General features: G+C 49.2%; 1 protein-coding gene across 1 annotated transcript in view; it reads left to right on the forward strand.

Moving 5' to 3' along the window:
* Positions 1-23,918, forward strand: part of TMEM219 (transmembrane protein 219) — a 354,659-nt gene that overhangs the window by 169,653 nt on the left and 161,088 nt on the right. The window contains exon 4 of the mRNA XM_069652007.1: positions 12,251-12,395. Within this exon, the coding sequence (XP_069508108.1) occupies positions 12,251-12,395 (145 nt within the window). The remainder of the gene's footprint in view (positions 1-12,250; positions 12,396-23,918) is intronic.

Raw genomic sequence — 23,918 nt, forward strand, 5'->3', positions numbered from 1 at the left:
GTTGGCCTAGGGTGAACTCTGGCGTAGTGCAGAGAAGAACTTGACCCAGGCTGGTTAGGTAGGAAACGCATCATGAAAATGTGTTTGGAATTTTTCCTGTGCACTGTTGGTGACTTGCTTCTATTGGATTTCTTTGACGAATTACCCTACAAAACTGATTGCAAACTGCCTGGCTTTTTACCCAATTTTTCTTACAGAAAGTGTGCTGTATAATGCACCATTTTAACCTATTCTTCAAAAACAATTCTCAGGGGTGCTAGACTGGGGAGGGCTAGAGGGTCCCCCGGTGCCTCCTGACTTAGTTCTAGCTTCTTCAATACACTTGGTCGCTCCTGCAAATTTGTGGCAAATATTTATGCCCCACCAATTAAATAATTCACCAGCTGCCACTTTCTGTCCCAAATAAACACCTTAAACCCACTTCAGAGGTCAGAGTAATCTGTTCAGTTGATGTCCCTTCACATGTGGTGTGGTGTCAGACGTGGGATACACCAGACCCCGAGCCAGAGGCTAGCCACGACCTTTGGAAGATGGAGGTTCAGGATGAAGAGACAGAATCTCAGGTTCATCCCTATGACCATTTGGCATCGGGAACTAGAATCACCAGTATCCCTTTTCAACTCCTAACCGGCTGAGAATTTGTACCATCAAGATCAAGGGTCACCAACCTTTACGTTAGCTAGAGCGACTTGTAGTGGAGGTCAACAGTGGAGAGCTACTAGCGGGCGATATCGGGGTGGAGATATTTATAAACCTCTGAATTTTTACCAATTTTTTTCCCCCAATTATTTCCTCTCTATAAACAGATCTAATAACCTATGCCTTCACGATTATATTAAGAACTTCAAAAACCTCTTTGTTCCATTATTATTTATTAGTAGCTGTCTCAAAAAGACAGATATTTGTGGACTACCACACAAATATCCTGTAATTTTTGTGCCCTTCCTTTGCGTTTTATGCAGGCTTTCTACATGCTAGGCACACTATTGTTTTCCAAATGTGCATTTCACACTTCATAAACAAAACAAAAAAGTAATTTCCAAATTGAAAAATGCTGCTTGCGTTCACTTGTTTTCGTTTAATTTATTGTTTTGTCAGACACCACACATACTGTTATTTGTGTGCCCCTCTGTGTTTCAGCACATGTTATATTTATAAAGATGTTCTATGCTTGTCAAACTGGTTAATCACAAATAAATGCTTCCGTTGTGCTGACAGCAGTTTTTAGGAAATTAAACTGTGGGTTCATGGGTGCCAACTTTTGATTGTCACTACAGGGGCTGAAATATCCCCACCTCCGTCCTGAATATAAACAATCAACCAGCACAACCTATAACCTGGCCAAACATATTTTATAGCACTTTTCTATGCTTTCAGTGCTATGCGGACAAAACTTGGCTCATTTTCAGGCTTCCCTCAGCCATCTCTTCTCCCTCCCTCATCTCTGACTGCCTCTCCGCCACCTAGGAGTGGTGTGCCGCCAATGATATCTGCCTTAATGCCAGTAAGACCAAGATTCTCTTCATTGGAACACCTGCTCCCTCCTTTCCGGTCACTCTCTGGCCGGCCCCCCTTGGGAACCTGTGAGGCTAAAAACCTCGAGGTCATCTTCGACTCCACACTCTCCTTCTCTCCTCACATCAGAAGTCACACTACCAGCTGCACCTCCACAGAGGCAATCTACCTTTCCTCTCCTTCCCCCAGAAGCTCACTGTCTCCAGGGCTCTGGTTCTCTCTAGGCTGGTCTATTGCAATAGCCTCTTTCTAAATCTGCCTGCTTCTACTCTCCGCCCTCTGCAACTCATCCAGAACAGGACTACGAGACTTGTCCTTGGCCTCAAGCCCAGGGATCAGATCTCTCCAGGACTGAAATCTCTGCAGTGGCTGCGAGGATTAAGTTCAAAACCCTCTGTATTGTCCACAATGCCTTCTGGGGCCTCAATACCTTCAACTCTCTCTTCCTAAATATCTTCCTTCTTGAGCTCTTCACTCATCCGCCTCCAACTCCCTCTGGGTCAGTCGCTTCTCCAAGCAATGAGTTGGTGGTAAATCTCTTTCCTCGCTGGGGCCTCCCTCTGGAACAGCCTCCCTGAAACTTGAGGAGAATCATCTCCGGTTCCGGAAGCACCTCAAAACCTTTCTCTTTGCTTCTGCCTTTTCTCCTCCTCTCCCCTGCTGACTTCTTGGCCGATACTGAAACTGCATTGGTCACCTGCACCGGTCACCTGGCAACCCTCCCCTGCTTTCAGGCCCAGGCCCCTCACCCCAGTTGCACACCTGCACTGCCTTCCTGGCAATCCCCCCGGACTGTTCTTTACCCCTACAGTTCCACCACTAGCACTTGACACCTGATGTCTGCACTACCCTTGCACTTGCCACCAGCTGGCCGGATTCTACATATTATTTATTTATTATCCCATGTACTGCACTGTCCCTTTCCCCTCGCCTCTGCACTTTCCTCCTTCCCCCTTCCCATGAACTTGCACGATCTGATTGACACCTGGCCTAGTAGGATCATTGTCTTCTCTCTGTTCCCCCTCCCTTGCTTTGTCGCGCCTTGAAACACTTATATGATACGACATTTAGTTTTGAATATATAACATCTCAGCATTGGTCTGTCAACCTGCTGAGCTACTGAGCTTCTACTGTACAGCGTGTCTATGGATCGCTTAATGTACTAAAAGTGGGTTTTGGAAAGAAGCCACATGAAAGAAATTGTACCATTTTTTAAATATTATTTTGAACATTTCCAGGCGAGCGGCCGTGCTACTGTGATATTTTCATTGCTGGTCACAATGATCCTGATCCTGCCCCAGCCCCTCTGACATCCCTGGCAAACAAGAGCAGCTTGCTCAAGCAAGACAGTGTTGGGGGGGCGCACAAGGCCAACTCTGGTACTACAGGCGGCTTGCAGAAGCAGAACGTGATATTGACATCTGTTGGGGAATTTACAAGCAGTTCCATGTGGCACAGCAGCCAAGCTCCCTGCCCGCAATTGTGATGACCAGGGTTCGCATCCTGATTAAGGAAAATAGCCGCAAAACACAGCATTGAATAATTTAACTTTAAAAAAGTGTTTATTTTTCACCATTTCCAGCACAGGCGACTGAAGAGGCTGAGGCAAGCTACTAGTCGCCCGCGATCGACCGTTTGGCGACCTCTGATCTAGATAGATCACCTTGGGAACATTTTTATGAAGTCCTGTGTGCCTATGACTTGGATTCGCAGTAACGAGAAGGCTCTTGTCGAGACAGATCTAAGGGTAGACCTACTCCAAGATCCGATTGGCTATTTTGTTACTATCCACCCGACCGAAATAACAGTGGCAATTATTCATGGTACTCTGCCATGTACGATATCCATTTAACATCTGGTCCCTCCTAGTTGATCATTCTACAGATCCCCTTCACTCATGAAAGGAAGAGGTGTTTGGCTATTCGTGCCTGTATACTGTTTGGGAAACCAAGCTGGATTTTCAGGGTATAGGAGCAATGAGGGTCACCGAACCATTGCAGAAACAGCCCAATGTGGGTCCAGAGAACCGAATCTACTCTGAATCAGTGATGCAGGGGCTGAACACGTGAGTATGAATGAGGTTGCCCTTTCAGAAGAAGAAATGAGGACTATAACCAAGAGCCTGTCTGGGGACCCCATGCTGATTCCTGGAAGAAGCAGTAAGACGCTGAAGAGTCAACACTTGATTTCCATCAACCCACAAAAACTGAGGCTGCCCCTGTTGGAGTCTGGACCTCTAATGCCAAACCAGGAAGAGAATGATGCAATGTCGAAGCTAAAGAGACTTTAAGTGACTACCTTAAGTAACCCTGACTGATGTCAGAACAGGAGTAGAAAGTAAATCCCAGGACGAGCAGTGCCTTTAGGAGGCACCTACGCCCCGATCCTTTTGCAGATGAAGGGAAGACAATCTAGCTCAACGGACGGCTATGCTATCCCAACAATGGCTGGAATATTTTGAGACGGATGAAGACCCGGCAGGAAAGCTACCGTTTGGGATAGCAAGAGATGGTGGGTTGTCGGAGACTGACTTGGATGGTATTGCTGAATAGTAGGGCCATATCCAGGGAGGAAGGCTATATACTTTTTTTTAAAACAATTTTTATTATTTTATTAACACATCAACATTTCAAACATTGAGGGCGTTCGTATCGCATCATTAAATTCACATGTTATGTGTTAGTCCTCCCCCCACCCACCCTCTTAACTCGAGCCCCTGCTACAATGCCGCCAGCTCGCATGACTCTGGGCGTGTCTTCCACATCACTTCCCCTCATATCATCCTCACTAAGTTCGTCCTGGGGGGTCCCACCATTGTGGACACCAATTGTCTCCATGCTATCAGGGGTCCTGCTTCCTCCTCCCCTCCCCTACTGATTGCTTCGTACCAGACTGCCGTTTCTGCATCTGCCCATTTTAGGAGGTCCGCCCACCACCTCTCTATTCTAGGTCGTTGGGCTGCTTTCCAACTCATTGCAATTCTTCTTTTGGCCAGGATGTAGGCCAGGTTTTTCAAAACCCCTCAGCATGCATGCCCAAGCTGACTCTACCACCAATGTAATCCCTTTTTCAGCCAGGCGTGTTTTGACCTCTGTCCAGAATCTGCCCACCTCTGGGCAAGCCCAAAACATATGTAGCATCCCAGCCTCCACCTCCCCACACCTTGGGCATTTCTGTGTCACTGAATTTCCAAACCTGGCAATTTTGCTGAGGTTCATGTATACCCTATGAGTAACGTATAACTGGATCTGCTGTAGTCTCGCGTTTCGGTACACCTTCTTGTGATACCTTTGGGACGTGTCCCATTGGCCATCTGACATAGGTTCTCCCACCTCCTCCTCCCAATCCTGCCTCAAGTGCAACAGATCCTTGCCCACCCTATTCATCAACAGTTCATATATGCGGGATATTTCGTGCCCCCCTTCCAAGATATCATACATGGTCTCGATGACCGTGTCGGGTTGCCCCGCTAGCACCGCCCCAGACCACCTCTCTCGCACCCGCTTGATAATTCTTGTGTGAGTGATATATTGGCCTGTATGCACCCCTGTGTCCTCCACTAGTCTCCGGAATTCTAGTGCCTCCCCCTCTTGCCATACATCTCCAAGGGTCGCTAGGCCCATCGGTTCCCAATATCTACGGATCCCTCTTATCGTTTGCAGGTCTTCCCCACATAACACCACTCGCGGCACCTGCAGGGAGCATGGGGACAAGTTCCCCCACCGCTCGCCACGCTTTGTTCCATATTTCCCAGCCCAATACCAGCAGTCTCACCCGTCCTTGCAACAATAGTTTGGGTAACCACACCACCTCTCTTAGGAAGAAGGGGGCAGTATCCTTGTACAAAAGCCTAGTTTCGGCCGTCTGTTCTTCGGACAACCACCTGGCCACGTACTGGAGCTGTCCCGCCAGGTAATATATCTTGAAGTTCAGTAGGTTAAAGGGCCACCCTGTTCCTGGATTTATGCCATATAAAGCCCCTGCATAAGCTATGGAGTTTCACAAAAAAGCGTTTGAGGGGCATGTACGGGATGTTCGCAAAATAGTGTAGCATTATCGGTAGGACCACTATCTTGATCAAGGCCGCCCTACCCACCATGGCTAGGGGTAGTTTGGACCAAACCTCCATGCTATTCTTGATGCCTTCCACTGCCCTTTCTGTATTATACTTGTGTTCCTCCTCGGCCGTATGGTATGTCGATGCCCAGGTATCGGAATGTCCCGGTCTGCTAGGGTATCGGCAAGACCGGTAATTTCCCATGCCGGGCCTCCTTGTATCTACCCAAGGGGAACAAGCACAATTTCATGGGGTTTACCGCTGTGCCCGACAAGGTGGCATAACGTTCCATCACCGCCAGGACGTATTGTAAGTTTTCCTCCGGGAAGCGTAAGTATAGCAGCATATCGTCAGCGTACAAGGATATGAGGTGCGTTCCTCCCTTCGTGGGGATCCCTATCTCACCATACTGTTGTCGGAGGCAGATTGCCAGTGGTTCCAGAGCAAGAATGTAGAGCATGAGCGACCAGGGGCAGCTCTGTCTAGTTCCTCTACTGAGTACCCACTTATCTGAGATGATTGCGCCAGTTTTAACCCTGGCGATCCGGGAGCTGTATACCATCTTGGCCCACCTCAGGTACCCTGGCCCCATCCCATATCCTTTCAACGCTGCTAGCAGCCACGGCCATCTCACAGAGTCAAAAGCCTTAACAGCATCCAGCGAGACTATCGCCATTTCGCCGGGGTCCTTCTCTGGCTGATCAATAATGTGGTGGAGTCTCCTATGGTTGTCAGTTATGTTCCTGCCTGGTACGTAGCCTGTTTGATCGGGGTGTATCAATTTGCCGATAACTCGTTTGAGCCTATTTGCCAGCATAGCCGTAAGGATTTTGCTATCTTGGTTGAGCATAGATAGGGGTCTGTATGAGCCACAATCCGTGCTTGGCTTGCCCTGTTTCAGAAGCGGAATGACCACCGCCTCCCTCAGGGATTCCGGCAGCCTCCCTCGTTCAAACGCCTCGTTTAGCATGGCCAGCAGCGGGGGTAGGACCTCCTGCTTGTATGTCTTGTAAAATTCACTTGGGAGCCCTTCCGACCCCGGGGCCTTACCCATGGGTAGATGCTCTATCACTGTCTCTAATTCTTGTAGCTTGATTGGGGCGTCCAATTCCTCTCGTTCCAGATCATTCAATTTGAGCAAGCCTATGTCTTCCAGTGTTTCCTGAATCTCCCGACCCATCTCCTCCCCTGTGTCCTCATAAAGGTGTTTGTAGAATCTGAGGAACCCCTCGTTGACTCCCTCCTGGGTGTCGCAGGTCTGGCCATCTTCCCCTATTTTCTCCCTGACCACTGGTCTCAGCGTTTTTGTTTTTATATAACCATCTTTTATATAACCATGCTAGCAGCCTTCCTGGTTTGTCTCCCCAGGCGTGTTGCCTTTCAACGTATTTTTTTATAGTTCAGCTTACATAGTCTGTCCCGGTGATCCCTGCTAGTTTGTTGCAACAGATTCATCCGTTCCGCATCCTCTTGTGAGCTGCTCCCCCTGTGCATTATTTCTTCTAGCTCCTTCTCTGTATCCCGTATCTCTCGCTCTATACCCACCTGGAGCACTCTGGATTTGGATATGGCTGCACCACGTACTACCACCTTCAACGCCTCTCATAAGGTTCCTTCTGACCGCACACTCCATGTGTCGATGTCAAAGTACTTGACAGTCGCCTCCCTTAACTCCTCGCGGAATCCCGAGTCCTGTAGGGCCTCGGCTCTGAGCTTCCAAGTCGGGATTCTCACTCTCGGGGGGGCTGATGCCTCCACTCCAACACCAGGGGAGAGAGGTCTGAGAGTACTCTGGCCTTGTATTCGAGCCCATCATTTCTCCCACCAACTCCGAAGCGACAAACATAGTCCAGTCTCGTGTGCAGCCTGTGTGGAGCTGCATAATGTGAGTGCTGCTTATCCTCTGGGTGCAGCTGTCTCCAGACATCCTCTAGCCCAAAGTCTCCAAGCAGGGCCTGCAGCACTCTCGCTGCCGAGGTGGGCCTACTTAGTTTGCCATCAGACCTATCCATTTTAGGGTGTAGCGTACAGTTTAAGTCCCCACCCCATACGATCGCTCCGCCCAATAGCGGGCTGATTTTGCCATATAGGGCCCTGAAATAGGTTGCTGTACCTTGATGAGGGGCGTATGAGTTTATAATGCTCACTTCTCTGTTTTCCAGCATCCCACGCACCACTATCATTCTACCATCTGGGTCTCCTGTAGACTGGAGCAGCTGAAACCGTACATGAGGTGCCACCCAAGTGACCACCCCGTTGCATAAGCAGAGTATGTGGCTCCTGTGGTAGTCCCCCTCCACTTTCTCTTAAACACTTCTAATTTCTCCCTAGTAAGGTGGGTTTCCTGTAGCATGTCACTGGGCTTGTGTGAGCGAGCACAGCAGCGGGTTGGGCCTTGGTCGGCAAAGGGGTCTGAGTGGGCCGACTCAGGAGTTTGTTATGCTGCTGGGCCTATGCCTGGAGTGGATCGTGACCTCCCACGTGATTGTACCCTAGCAGTTCTTTTTCGCCTGTGTGCTCCAGCTCCTACTGGTGTTGGCGGGTGGATGCGCCTGCAGGTGCCTGTAGGCCTCTCCGGGTGTCGTCGTGGGCTCAGTGTTCTCCCGCGTGAGCACCGTCTAGTCGTAGGTTCACCACGGCGCTGTCCGCTGGGTGCTCCTCACTCTTTCCGCCTCTTGCGTGGGCCAGAGGGTGCCATCTGCACCGGGCGCCTGCGTCCTCCACTTATGGCCCGTTGTCATGGGGGGGCACATCCCTGCCAGTCCCCCAATGCCAGGAAGTTTCCACCAGTGCCCACAGCCCAATGACTGCACACAGGACCTATCCGCCGGCTGTTGCCGGCGTGCGCACGTCCTGGGGGCCCTAGGTCTGCATCTGGGCCAGGTTATAGGTGCACTCCTCTGGGCTTGTGTGCTGCGCTGGTGCCCAGCTATCTAACACTATCGGGGGCCACCGGGCCTCCCCCGGGGCAGCTACAACTTCATGTGTGCACCATCCCCTGAACTTTAGCTTGCGCCGCATCTAGATCGAAATGCGATTGTCAACATACACCACACTTAGAATTCTGAACTTAGCTTGCATCGCATCTAGATAGAAATGTGAATGTCAGCATGCACCGCACCTAGATGGAATCCCATAATTGCAAAGACAGCAATGCCAACTAACCAACCAACAATTTCATCCCTCTGCGTACACCTCTCAAACTCTAACCAAACACAACCACAAGCCTAAAACGTAGCAATCCGCACAAACTTCACAACAATGCAACAACAAAACAAACCACACATAGACTTGCACAACAGCACACAACGCCTACCGACCGTTAAACGCCCCAAGCCCAACCAACGGACCCACCGGGCTGAGGCTGCCAACAGCACATCACTGCTCTCTTGCACTTTTCCAGCTCATTCCCACTAACCCACCCTCTCTCCTCCCCTTTTTCAGAGCCGCCAGAACGCCAAGGGACCACTTCGGTGGTGATAGTACACGGTACAAATGTCCTTTAACATTAACATCCAGTTGCATCCTGTTATCCCGGGTGCCCCTCTTGCCCACTGTGTCTGCCGGGCAGCCGCGTGACCGTGGCCGGCCTCCTCCAGGCGGGCCGCCTTTATGTAGTGGCACTGTCTCTCCGGGGTGCGCCTGCCACTCCGTGTGTCCCCGATTCGTCTGCAGCTCCTAGGTGAGGCTCGCGCACTGCCGGTCCACAGGGGTTTCACTGTGCTATTTGGAGATCATGCTCTGTGCTAGGTCATATCAAAGCGGGAGCTCCCGCTTATTGCGCCCGTCGTTGCTCCTTTTGACAAGGGAACGTTCGTGCCATCTGCACTCCCCAGCCCCTCGGGCGCACAGGTGTTCTTCGCCTCTCCCCGGCCTCTCCCTTAATCGCGCCTGATGTGCTTGGTGCGCCCGGTTTCCAGTGAGTGCCGTCGGCCCCGCGGCGCTCCTGCGCACGCTGGCGGCCTCCGGAGCGCCCTGCTCCGCTCCGCGGGCGGTCTCACTTATGAGGTGTGGGGGAACGGGGCCGGCACCCGCACCGATCCATTATACAATGGCGGGCTCCGGGCTACTTGTTCCAAGCCCCGCGGTGCTTCGGGCTCCCGCGGACCCCCGGCTCCACCGCAGGGTCCCGCTGGTCAGCCCGATCCCACGGACGAGTCCCGCTGTTGAGCCGTGGCGTCCCACGAAAGTCAGTGGGCACTGGTACCGCTTAGTGCAGCAGTCAGTCCCCCGCGTTCCCGAGGCTGTGGGGCTATTTGCTTGCCTCAGGATGTATTTCAGCGCCGGACCTGCTGCACTCCGGCTCCTCTCTTTGTTCACGCTGTCTGTGTGCGGCGGCCATCTTCCCCTCCTCGGCAGTCGGGTCTGCGAAGCTTCGCGTCTTCTGCCACAGCGGTTTTCCAGGATTTCGCTGCTGTACTAAGGCCAGTTGTGCCCTGAGGCTGCCTCTTCCAGGTCCAGTATTTGTGGATTGTATGCTTCGGTTTCCACGCAGCTTCCCTTAGGATAATAGACGGATCAGCAGGAGCCTCCATGGAGACGCGTCGTCCTACATGGCTCTCTAGCCACGCCCCCGCATCTGCTATATACTTAAGGGGACTTCCTGGATGACATCTTTAGGATACAAGTGAAGGTCTTTGGGAAGGATGCCTGGGCCCTGTTGGAGTCTGGTAGCAATTATATTGGTATCTGCCCAGAATTGTTAGCCCTAAACAGCCATCTGGACGGAAGCCCAAAGGCAACGTGTTGTGTCCATGGAGACCAGCTCTCATATTTACCAACAAGTTGTCCTCCAGGTTGGCAAGAACCTTTGGGAAACCAGGGTTCTATTGAACTCAAACCTTCCAGAAGATCTTGTTGGTAAGAAGGTTCCTGGATTTCACTAATGGGTGGAGTTCCTATATCGCCAAGGGCCAATAAAGAGCCCATTGAGACCCAGATTCCCCTGGGTAAATCAGATGAGCAAGTGTTATGCTTTTGGGAACCGTGGGCGTAGGTCTTATCAGTGCCCAGGAAAACCCATAATGCAAGCAACCCAGAGCCCTTGGGAACTAAGAAAGGTGGAGGAGAAGCATGGACAGCAGACCAAGGGGGAGAACAGCAAAGAAAGGGTGGAGGTATGTGACAGGGCCTGTCTCCAGGCCCTGACTGGGTAGAGAGCCCAAGGCCATTTCGAGTGCCATAGTACCTTCAAGCGGTCCCCCTCAGCACCTCCTCACCTGTGAGCGTGGCCGGGTGCTGCCGAGGAGGCGGGTGGCACGGCAGCAGAAATGGCACTGCAACAGAACACTGGCCACAGCAAAGGCGCAGATCTGGGTTGGAGGGGTGGTGGGGGACTAGGCATGGGCTTGAGAGGCAGTAAGCAGTATGCAGTCCCGCTGAGGAACGCTGCCTCAGAGAGAGGAGGAGCAGCATCGTGGGAGAACCATGAGACGGAGCGGCACCCTGAACAGAAGAGCGGCTCCAGCCCGCCTTCAAGGAAAACAATCCACTAAACCACCAGGGACTGCATATTTTGAAAAAAAGAAAAGTGGGAGGAGGATGTCCAGAGACCAGAGGTCCGCACCCAACACATATAGGTCATTGACACATACTGGCACGTCAATAGGATTCCCACTGAGCCTTGACCAAGCCCACAGGAAGTGAGAAGGCGAGCTTGGGGTCGTATATTGGTCTAAACCAGTTGGCACCAATTTGTTGTCTGCCATGTGGCCTACCTCTTGGTTGCCCTTAACAGGAAGCCCTAAAATGCAAAGTGGTTGAGAAAAGGATATAAAAAAAACATATTGGTGCCACAATGTCTACCAAAAAGTTACATTGAGCTTACCAGTGCAGTGAAATGGCTTGCACCACAGAGGAAGCCACACCTAAAGTATAGCTGCAACCAACCTACTCCCTAAAATCAATGTAGGGTGATAATATTGCCCTATGGCAAAAATGGGTTACCTGAGAGGCATCACTGGGATTGGGCACCTTAAGGCCGGTCCTTTACACACACTTTAAGTAATGCAAAAAGGGTTGCAATGTCAGGGGTCTTCAGGAAAACACCAAAAATAAGTCAGCGATGCAAAAAGTGGAGGGGACCTCAGAAAGTTGCCCCCAATACTCCCAACATAAGAATACTGTATTAACAAGTGGCAATGTTTTTTTTTTTTTCTTCTTTTTTCTAATAGAGGTCTCTCTCAAAGACTAAAGGCTTATCGGAAGAGAAATGTCTCTGGTTCTTTTTTGTAATATCATGACAGTGTGCTCCCACCACGAAGTCTACGGATGCGAGGAGAACCGCAAGTGCCAGAAAAAGGCAGAAAACTATAATAGTTGTGCATTTAATTACAGGGAATGCTTTTACAACAACATTGAGAAGAATACATATAACGGAGTGCCGAATGACCGAGGAAGGTCCTCATTGCAATGCTGCAGTTTGAAACATGTTGATTTAACAGTACTGCCTGCTCATTTATTATTTGGTAAAAATAAAGAGGAATGCTGTGAATGTGTTGTTTGTACATGATTGTGGAATGTCTTTCCCACTGTTCTGTAAGGGAAACCCAAGAGACAGGCTGGGTCAAGTGGAGGCTCTTTTGGCATGTGCAGGAGTAGTGGCTGATGTTGAGTTGCCCATTATGTATAGTCTCTCTTGTCTCGCATGCATATTTGTTATCCTCTCTCCTTTTTAAGGGCCCAGTGCAGAGGAGATGATGAACCTCACAGCAGTGCCATGGCACCCGCACGGTTGCGGGGAAGAGTCATCCTGTTTGCTGTCTGAGATTACAGCTGCTTGCATTATCCTGACTGTGCCAGCATCCCTGCTTCCTGCCACAAGGTGAGCAAGCTGTGGCAGAGCAGCCACCAGCAGAGTGGGAATAGGAAGAGGGTTACCCAAAGAGTTATATTACAGAGACAATACAGACTATAGACCAAAGTTCTATTCAATGTAGAGTCTTACATTAATGCAAATATAGAAAAGTGTTCCAATTGAGAAAGATTAATGCACCAAGTGCTGTAACTGTGCGATAAACTGAGAGAGGAACCATAGCTTTTGATACATTTACAAGAGCTATATTTTAGACCGCTCAGCTATCCAATGTCTTTCTTACATGTTCTTTGCCTCAACCCTAGCAATGGACAGCCTTTTGATAACTGCTTGGCTCCTGACACAGATCAGCCATTTAAAGTAATAGCATTACTGTCAATATCATTTCTCTATAACTAACCCAGGAGGTCTTTGTCTTCTGTCTGTGCCTGGTGTCGGATCACCCATGAGATGGTTGTACACTTTGCATACTTTTCCATTTTGTCCTGTGACAGTCGGTGCCAACATTGCACTCAACCACCATTCTGCCTCTGAGTAGGACTGACGGGAGCAGCCCAGAACTATTCCAAAACACCCCAAGGGAGCAACTAGTAAGGAACTACCAGGTCCCAAACAAACAAATTTGGGGCTGCATCTGCCAAGATGCACCCGGTTTAGAAATCCAAAACTTGGAGCAGATTCCGACTTGTCTTCCTTAGATTCAGAAAGAAGAGATATGCTATAAGGAACCCCTAGCATATCCCGAGAGGCCTATTTTTCAACAGGTGTAGATTCTCGAAGGGCAAAACCCAACTTGGCCCAACCCCCTAGCCCACAGCAGCCATGCTTGTGAAGGAGAACCGATTTCTCCCTCCTATGCGGCTGTAGCATTTAAGGAGCAAAATACTTCCTGTCCATTCCCTAAAGGAAACACAGTTTTGCACAGGTGGGAACGTGGGAACTTACCAGATGTTTTCCTGCAATGGCCTTTTAAACACCAGAAACTCACTAAACAAGCTGTGTCTGGAACAGCCAGGAGGCAAGGCAGGGGCAGAACATCAGGCAAACACCAGTTCCTGCATGAAGAACAAATGTTGTAAAGCCTTCTAAAGAAACCTTGCTCCCCTGGCTTGGAATAGGTAGCTAATTAACCAATCCTTTCCCTCAGCCAATGGGAGGACAGTGGGGGCTTTAGGCTAAGATCCACAGAGAGTGGGACTCATCACAAGTTGGTTGGTATCCCGGTATTACCGCCGGATCACTTGCTGGGCAGTAAACTGTATTCCCCATTGGGTGCATTGGACACAATGGGGAATTTATGGCGCAATTACCGCCAGTGGTATTACCGTGCAGTCATTGTTTCGAAAATTGGCATTTTTCTGGCATGTTTACCCCCAGCTCTGAGCGGGGGGAAAACGCGCCATACTCATGTTTGGGCAGACCCTTAAATGCGGCGGTCACCCCGTTACCACTGCATTTAAGGGCTGCCGCCCAACTCGTGATGAGGCCCAGTGTCTGAGCTGTTGCGAAACTGGAGAGTGTTGGGAAAGATTTCTCTCTTAGGCAACTTTCCCTGCATATTCTGTGGGGCCCCAAATGTTTTGCTTTTGTTTTATACCTTGCCCTGACTTTTTGTAGAGAAGTGAAGCTTCATCTTCATTTCACTGGCCTTTGCCTCATTTTCAGACTGTCAGTACTGAAAAACAGTTTCCCTTTTATCTTTTGATATGTTACCTGTTTGGGTGACATTGGCATATTGTACACAGCATCTTCCAAGGCAGTGCAATGGGGATACTTTTGCATCACCCTAGACTTGCACCAAAGGGGTTTTTGGTTACTTTTAAATGTGCCTAAAGGCAAGCTGGTGGCAGCGGTTACTTTTTTACTATTTTTGCTTTATTTTTAGTTGGCTCATTCATGTTTACAGTCTTTGGCTACTAACTGTGGCTAGTGTTCAAAGATGGCTGTGTCACAAGGTGTTTCGCTTGTTCTTTGGCCATTTTGTTCTTTGGCCTTTTCCCTGCCTTCTCAGGATAGTAGTTCCCTTTTATGGTCATGCATTTGCCCGGGAAAGCTGCGGTTTTAGCGGGCTAGTGCATGCCATGTGTGTATGGGCACAGGTAGTGAGTGGGCTGGGACTGTCTTGTCCCAATCCACATACTGGTGCCAGTGTGCCTGCATGAGTCAGCCCCACAGTGGTTTCTGATTAGACTACTGCTGGTGTGCATGAGCGGTGCAGATCATTGCTATTGGAGGGTTGAGCTTGGTCACTCATCTGAATTTATGATAAGAGGAGTCCTGAAGCCATTCAAGCAGTGTGGAAGTGGAGACAAGTATCCTATGTAGCTGTGCAGATGATGGAAGACCCAAGGACGAATCCTGAAGAGGCCATTCTTGCCGCTGTCCCAGTGAAGCCCTGCTGAGCTACCTGATCTCAGAAGACCATAGCTGTTGCTTCACCCCTTTAGAGTGGTGGGAATAAACATTCTCGATGCTCCTCACGATACTGCAGCCTAGAGCCTTCAGAAGTGTCCCTGAACCACTTGGTGGACTGACCAGCTCCGTTTTGGGCTACCTTGCTAGGAGCATCGCCATTCTGCGTATTGGGCAGGAACTTTGGGGGTATCCACCTTTCTACCTAGTTCAGCGTCCCAGCATCAACAGGTTCTGTTCTGGAAGGCTTCCTTTGTTCGCGACTGGTGATACGCCTGCTGTTGCCTGTGTGCGGGGACTGTTGCTGATACTGTCCTTCCCGCCATCTGGTAAAGTGTCCTGAAGAGTCCTGCATCAGTGCCTGCTGCATTTCTTTGCTGGAAAGAGTTGCAGTCAGCTCCTGGACCCAACCCGGAAACTTGCTTGCACCCGCAGTTCCTGGGCATCTTCTGCTGGATCCAAATGTGGGAAAGCCTACCTCCAGCGACCCACCCTCCTTCCCCTCCAACACCCTCATTCAACCTGCCAAGTCCTTTTGGGAATATCGGAGTAACGGCGGTGAGAAGTCTCAACACTTAACAGTGCCCCTATTTCCTCTGTTATAAAGTTTGTGAAGAACTTTGATTTATATTCCATTCCATTGCTTTTTAAGTGTTTATTGAAAAAGCTGCTCTAGAAGCTAGGAAAAGTATTTTACTTAACTGTAAATCCATTTTGAAAGACTTCTGGAACAATCTTCACATCCATATGAACATTTCCTAACGTGGTCCCATGTTCTAAAGGTACTTTGAACTTTTGGGCACAAGGTACCATTCAACTTGGGGTTCGTCTCATAAAGCTAGGCCTTCTATTCCCTTGGACCGGTTTTACCATTGCCAACAACTTAACTTTCCTTTCAGGTATCTAGTGGTTTTTATGCATTGTATTAACCAACTTTGACTGTATATATGTTTTATATTTAGTGGTGGGTGATAGCATTACCTGCTTGATTCATTTTTATAGTTTGTTTTTGGGCCTACAATAGAGTATTTGTGTACTTGCCTAAGTATAATCATTGTGTATTTCACTGCGTGGACTCATTGTGGACCCCTGACGCCACTCACTTCTTCTGAGACTTGGCTTTGACCACTCTCCGCGCTTACCTTGATTGGATTTGGCTAAACTCCCAGAGTCCCGTGTTCAAACTAGGGTGTCCTCCTAAAATCTGTGAGGGGAGAAGTGCCCAGTGAGTTCAGCAGAGGGGTGTCCTCCAGTGAAGTGAGAAAAAAAGAGAGAGTGACTTTGATCCCCAGAAAGGGGATGTGCAACAAAGGGTGAGAGCCACTTGGCACCAGATGAGGGGGAGCAAGTAATGGATATAAGAAAGTGAGGACTTTCGGGACACTTTGCACAGGGAGGAAGCCCTAAAGTACCAAGAGAGGCATAGAAGACTTGCGGTCCCCAGTAGAAAGGATAAGAACTGAACTCTAGAAGCAGCAGTCATGCGGTGAGCAATAGCTTCTGAGAGCTCCCGCTTGATCCTTCTTTGATCGGCCTTAATTACACAACAAACTTACTTCTGCAGACATATTCTGGCATTGGAACAACTCTTGGGCACGCTGGCTGCATAGGTGCTTGTTGTGGATCCCGAGCAGTAGAGGGAAGTGATCTGAAATGAGCCGAGCAACGTTACCAAAATATCACCAGACGTTCCAGTGCAGTGAAACCCTGCAGCAAGGGCACTGTGGGTCTGTACAGTTGAGAGTATACCACTGTCGGATGAGGAACTGGACCCTGCAGGATGGCATAAGAGGTGGCTCAGAGGCGACGGCACGTGTCCATGAGTTCTGCCGGAGCTGCGGGAGGTGGCTGAGAGAGCATCAAGCACGGGGAGGCACTGCCGCTGGCGCAGCAAGACCAGAAAGTGCAGGTGTGCCGGTGCGTGCCGTTGGAGCCTGTAAAACAGGGCCGGATGATGCAGGCAGCTGGCACAGAGCAAGAGGGAGGCATTGGGCAGTGCACACGGAAGTCACTTGGCCGGTCCCTATCAGACACCCTTTGGACCCTGAGGACAGATCGGGGCGCACAGTTTCTGGCCTTAATTGACTTTGCATGAGGAAACAGCCCAGGGGGTCTCTTCAGGTCAGTTCTGGTGAGAAGACTTTATGGCAGGCTGCGCCCTGCCTGCACTTATAGATGTTGACAGATAGGTGTGTCTAAGGGAAGGTAGACAAATAACACAAGGAGGGCGCCAGTGACTGCCTGCCATGTGATGCACAGCCTTGAGCCCGTGCTGCACAGCTGAGGGTGCACAGCGGGGAGGAATACATTGGAACACCTTGCAGTGGTAACCGCCTGGATCTAACTTTCACTTTTGGATGCCCCTTTTAAGGTATCCCGCTGCTGTACATCGCCCGAGAGGACGGGAGTGTGGGGTAGTTGGGCCTGAATATGCGGTATGCTATTAAGCTAGTATTCCAATGTTTGAAATAGTTTTCTGTTTCTTAATTCTTTTTTTTTTTCTTTTTAAATGGCTATTATTGTTGGTCCTGCTTGTTGTATGGTCTGAACCCTGTATCTGATTGGGTGGTGTCTGTGGCGCTGAACTGGGTGTTACTTGCATTGATGGATGTTCACTCGCTGTGGATGGGGTGCGGTTTCCTGATATTCTGAGTGCACCTAGGTTGACCTTAGCATGTAGGCTGCACGGCGGGCGAGATGGGTGGTGGCTACTGGAGGGGCGGGAGGGCTCGGTGGAGATGGATAGTAATATGCGGGTTATTACGTGGAATGTTCAAGGTCTTAATGGCTATATTAAAGGGTGAGGGGGCATGCATACTTGCGCAGGATTGGGAGTAGAGTTTGCGCTTTTACAGGAGAAGCACCTAACTAGAGACAGGCAAGATATGATCACTAGAAAATGGGGCAGGCAGTTGTACGCTCCCCTTTATCCCACGTATGCACGGGTGGGGGTCCTTGTGAGGATTGCACCGGCTGTACCCTTCAGGCTAGTGGAAACTAAAAGCGACAACAAAGGCAGAACTAGTACACTGGTTCCTTGAGAACAGAGAGGTGTACATAATCAGTTCATATGTCCCCAACCATTTTTACTTCAATCTATTTGAGAATGTCTCTTCACAGAAACGCTCTGCAGATATGGGAAGGTTATGTTATTTGTACCTTGCAGCGATAGGCAAGATGGGCTGTCTCTGGAATAAGTTGTCGGACTCACTCACAAAGACTGAATCTGATATTGAATCGGCTGAACAAAGGAATGAGGGGATGGACGAGGAGTTTGGAGACCTAATTGGATTGAGTCACCAGTGTCTTGCGGTTTGGGATAGGCTGGGTAAGTTTGACTTCACTACATACACCAGGAAATTGCATGAGGAGGTGGATAAAATACGATGGCTGTTGGAATGACTGTGTAGCAGGGAGGATAAGATAGAGATGATTAGTGCCACACAACAAACAAGGGGGTAATAGACTAGAGCGAGGCGAGATCAATGCAGTGTTTGCCAAATGATATGAGAATCTATATACGCCTGGGGCGGAGGCCTGCCGGTCCGACATTGATGAAGCTTTGTCTCACGTTGGCGTGCCTTGCCTGTAGGAGGACCAGAGGGAACTGTTGGACGGCCCACTCTCTGTCAAGGAATTGCTAGCCACCATACATGCATTTCCATTCGGGGAAACCCTGGGGGCTGGCGTCTGCCAGGGGAATTCTATAAGGAAGTACACCTAGGTACTTTTCCCCTAGACTGCTGGAAGTGTTTGAAGAAGTTTGAGATCGGAACATTACTGCAAAGCATAAGGTAATCAATTATAGTTCCAATACTTAAACCCAATAAATCGCCATTAGATTGCCAATCTTACAGACCCATATCCATGGTCAAACAAGACTGCAAGATTCTCACGGCCTTGTTAGCAAATAGATTGAAGAGCGTGATTAGCACCTTGGTACACTCGGATCAGACCGGGTATGTCCCAGGTAGGATCACTTTGTGGAACTTGAGGAGGCTGCACCACATCATAGACAGTACCAGACTAGAGGATTTGGACTGTGTGGTTGCCTTGTGGTTAAACTGTACTGGCTGTACGGGTTCCTGCAACATTTTGGGATTGGAGCAAGTTTCCTTCGATGGCTGCAACTAGTATATACAAGACCAATGGCTAGGGTGCAAACCGGCAGGCAGATTTCCAGCAAGTGGATATTGAGTAAAGGTACTAAACAGGGATGTCCGCTCTACCTGATGCTATTTATTCTTGCTTTAGAGACGCTTGCAGTGTTCTTGAGATCAGGATACGCAGAGGAAGGCATTTTGATTGACTGGGTCAGACACTTAATTTCGCTGTATGTGAATTATATGTTCCTTTACGTTGCCCACCCAGAACCTAATTTACAATACATCCTAGACGTGATGCATCGGTTTTCCGACCTTTTGGGCATACACGTTGGCCAAAAATCCAGTTTGTTCAGTTATCTTGGGGTCAGTGTGCAGCATGACTTTAATGCTTCGCATGAACAAAACACACAGAAAGCTTTGGATGGAATTGGGAAATCTGACATTCTGGAAGAAGCTTCCCCTAGCAAGGACTGTAAGGGGTGGACTATTGAAAATGGAAACTATTGGTAATTGTGGTTCCCTATTCTCCCAAGATCCCCTTGTTTGGGTTTTTAGGTACAAAATGTAACTTTGTAAACGTGATCGGGAGGTACTGGGAGGTGAATTGGTCGGTCATGTGATGGATTCTCTGCAGGATGGGAAAGTGATGGACTTTCAGTCCCTGACACAAACTTCAGGCATACATAAAGGCCAATTCTTGTCGTAATTGGGCCTGCTTAAAGCGATGGAGACTAGATGGACAGATTTTCAGGAGGGTATTGCGGGTGACCCAGTACTTTAAATTATGTTGGATGTGTCGGAAGGAGGACACGCTTTCTCCAGATTACAAAACCATTTTATTTTAACCAAAATAAGTAATAAACACCTTCCATTTGAGGGATGGGGGGTAGACCCGGCGTCCAGGGAGGGAAGAGGGAGACCTAGGTGGTTGGGGATGGAAGGGAAGGGTGAAGAGGGAGACCCAGATGGCTGGGGGCAGGGGAAGATGTAGACCAAGGCAGCTTTGGGGGTACTGCTACAGGGAGACACATTCCCAAGTATAGAGCACCGAATGAACAGATCATTCAACATACAAAACACGCAAAGCTTCTACTTTTACTGCTGGTCCTGCTTGTTAGGCACTCCTGTCTTGCCCAGGCTTCTGAGGTTCGACCTGCCACAATCTCCTCCTCCACACCATGCAGGAGCTCTACTTCACAGCAGACGGAGGGTATGCTGCAATGCATCCCGTAGCAGGGCAACCTTCTCATAAATGGCTGGATTCCTAGGCTCCCAAGGAGAGTCAAACAGAATGTCTGCTTCTTCCGGGTCCAAGGCACTGACTGACTTGTTCCAGCCCCTTGTATGCTCATAGTCCTGTGGGTCTGTTTGTGTCCATGTCTACCAATGTACTCTCCCTTTGGCAAGCTGTCTGGGCCTCGTTGGTTGTCCCCCTTCTACTTGGCTCTTTAAATGGTGGTTATGGTATTTATTAGTCCTCTGCTCATATTGGGTATGAGGGAGATTGTTATAATTGGTCTTAAGTGCTGGGCCCATGGTTTTAATGACGGCCTGCAGTCTCAGCAACATCTTACATTTTCTCCTTTGCTGAAGCACAGTTACTGAGTGCTCTACTTTGGCGGGAAAGTGCTGAGAAAGCGGTGAAGTGTTCCTCGTCTGACCACAGTATGGTGGATCTGCTCTGACTCCACCTGTACACTCCAGCAGGTAAGCATCTCCATTCTCTAGCGGATCTCCGATTTGGGTCTGCATCTCATTCTGCACAGTTGAATTCAGTGCCAGTAGGGCTCTGTAGTCCTTTCTGGCATGTTCTCTTCCTGCACATAGTTACTGCATCGCAGACGAGGTGACAAACCCATTGGGTCCTGCTTCCTCGACCATCTGGGGCCCACACTGGATCCCCTGTGTAGAAGCTGGTAAGCACTTCTCACCACAGGGGATTGTATTTAGTGTGAGAAGAAAACAACCTGGAAAGTGTAGGAATGTGGAGTGAAAGAAAACAAGAAAAGTGAAGGAAGCTGAAGTGAAGGAGAACACCTGAAAGTGGAAGAAGCTCGAGAGAAAACAAAATGAGGAACGTGGAGGTGGGTGCGTGGGTGAAGCACAAGAAATAACTCAGAAGTTGGAGTGACTGAGAAATTCTAAATGTGGAGGAAGGTAGAGTGAAAGAAAAGAGTTTAGCAAGATTGACCAGATCTAATCAACATAGACCGCTTGATTCAGTGTCAGGGCTCACATAATCTACCAGTCCACTTGCATTGGCGAGTAGATTTTATTAAGGGCGAGTACCATTCACATGGTACTCAACCTGGCTGGCGAGTATGGGGATGTTTTGACACTTATTTGATATTTACTGCAAACCAAATTTGTTTACAGTAGCTGGCAAATAAGTTTCACTGGGCATGGCTGCCTTTTGAGTGGTAGCATTGCACCAAATATGAAGTGTCCTTATGGTGATATGCTCCATTTTACAGAAAACACCAGTAAATATCTTGTCACCTGTCACCATGGGGCAAGTGCATTTCTCGGTCGAGTATGTAAACTAGTGAAGGCGCTCTGCAGGTTTAGTGGGATTTTTAGAAATGTGCAAGCCTTGATTGTAAATTCTTTATTGGTACAAAGTATCAACTCTCCTTGGAATTACTGTTAAAGCAGAAAGAAGGTTGATCCAAAAAATGTGTTACTTCACAAATCTAGAGCCAATACAAAAGGAAAGAGAATGCTGGAGGGTCCTCCACTGCACCAATGAGAAATGGTGTCACTTTCCCATTGGCAACCCACCTATGCATCTTAAGCAGGTAGAAGTCTGATTTCTTATAGTATCCGCTTCCACCTAGTCCAGTAACCAGGACCAACGTGTTCAGTGAATAGTAACCGCCCATTCCCATGTATCCTCCTCCCATTTGGGGCATACATTGCTGCACCACATTGTACTGCTGCTGCTATTGAGGCTGGGGCTGCGATACAGCTATCTGTTGTTGTGGGGCGGGGCTAGTTATGAGCGCACCTTCTATGGCATACTTGGATAGTTTCTTTTGAGCTAGTTTTGCTTCATCTGTTTTCCTATCCTCTGCCTTTTGCTTCTTCTTGTCTTGCCATAGCATGCAGTGGTGTACAATTGTGAGTTGTATTTCCGACCATGCTTTAGCCTCCATCCCCACCAATTTCTTCAGTTGTCTCTGTACCGGCTCTGGTAACCCTTGTATCAAGATTTGGTAAAAGATAGCTATCGTTTTATCCCACCACTCCTGAGTTTCAAGACGCCAAAGCTCTTGAATCTCTTTTACAGAACAGACAGGATCTTCATCGTCGCGCATTTTGCGTGACGTGATTGCTCATATGTCTGATGTGTCGGGATATTGTGTCCGCAATGCCTGCCATACCGTATGTCTGCAAATTGCGAATGGTGCTCCGTCGTGTGCAGTGTTGTGGGTGATCACTCCTGGGAATCCTGCGCTCTTCCAAATATCTGCAGCGTGACCTAATATGGAGACCAATAAGCCCTTAACATCGCCCACCGCAACCTGTGTCCCGCCGTCAGCTTCTCCATTTCATATATCCATTTCCCCGCCCCTCCACGTAAGGAGGGTAACCTCAGCTTGATGTTTTCCTTGTCTGTGTGGTTGCAGGGTACATACAGTGGCCTGGTCCCACCCCGCTCCAATAGGGGCATCTGCGAGTAAGCAGCCCTCTCTTCTGGTGTGCGTCTGTACTGCTGTATCTGAATGGGCCCCTTCTCATCCCCAGCTTCTGCATCTATATCCATTACCTGTACTGCATGTGGTAGGTGTGGGGTGTTTCGTGTCCCTATGAGCCGACCTTGTAAGCCTGAGTGCCCCCTTGTTTGTGTTACTGTCGCCCCATCTCTTCTACGTCCTGGGAGGTCCCAGAGCCTGTTTATGTAAAGCATTTGTGGTGTTGCCCCTTCAGTTGTGTCTCGAGTGATGCTGTCTATGTACCTGTCCCTCTCTTCTTGCGTTTTACACTCCCATAACATCCCTGTGCCTGTTTGTGTTATGTAGAGTTTACTAGGCCCTTCTCTTTCTTCGTCTGTTAGTCGTCTCCGCTCTCCTCTTCCTCATCGCTACAAAATCCGTCAGAGAATGCCAAATTGCGCGCATCTGGGTAACGTACGGTCACTGTTTCAAGATCAGTATTCATCAACCTGCATGCATTCTCCTCCTCCTGTACCCTCGAGTGTGTTCTCTTGCCACCTACAGAGTGTGCCTTGGACGTACCCGCACCGCTCACACTGCCCCCATCATGGACCTGCCCATCCTGTCACTCTTCCTGCCGATCTTTGTCACGTTTCTTCCTTTCCAACTCCTCCTTTATTGCCTCTCTAACCCTTTTGAGTACCGGCTCCTCCTCGTCACTCTGATTATGTTCCTTTGTTATTTGTGCCAACCTCAACTCCTTTAATTTTCCCTCTTCGTACTTGTCTGTTGCAATAGTATCTTATTCCTCCAGAACGCCATCTCCTCTCTGCATCCCCTCTTCCCTTCCTCTCTATCTCCTTCTCCACCTGCTCCATTTCTGCAATCTGCTTTATTCTCTGCGTCTCCCTTTCAGGTTCCTCTTCCCGCTCCCTTTCCATTTGTGCTGACCGCTCCTTCCATTCGTGCTCCTGTAGCTCCAATCCCTTTGTTATCGTTTCCTTTCGCTCCCTCCTTTCCTCTTCCAACATCTTCCCTGCATCTTCCCTCTGCTGCTCCTTACTTACCACATGCACCACCTTCTACACCCCTGTCCCAGTTCCAACCCCTCTATTGCATTTGCAGCACCCTCTGCCTCCCCTGTCGTGACCCCTTGTAACTTCAGCAGCACCTGTCTTGCCACCCATTCGTCCGGGTTTATCCCTGCAAATTCTATTTTAGCACACCGCAGTCCTTCCTCATCGAGGCTGAGGGCTTCCTCTCCCTTCCTGTGTTTTGCGGGATGTCTGGGGCATGCACCTTTGGAGCATATGGGGGTGGCTTGTACGTGGGATTGTTATACTCTTCCGCGGCTTTTA

The sequence above is a fragment of the Ambystoma mexicanum genome, chromosome 3p, assembly GCF_040938575.1.
Source record: "Ambystoma mexicanum isolate Mex_15411 chromosome 3p, UKY_AmexF1_1, whole genome shotgun sequence".
NCBI lineage: Eukaryota > Metazoa > Chordata > Amphibia > Caudata > Ambystomatidae > Ambystoma > Ambystoma mexicanum.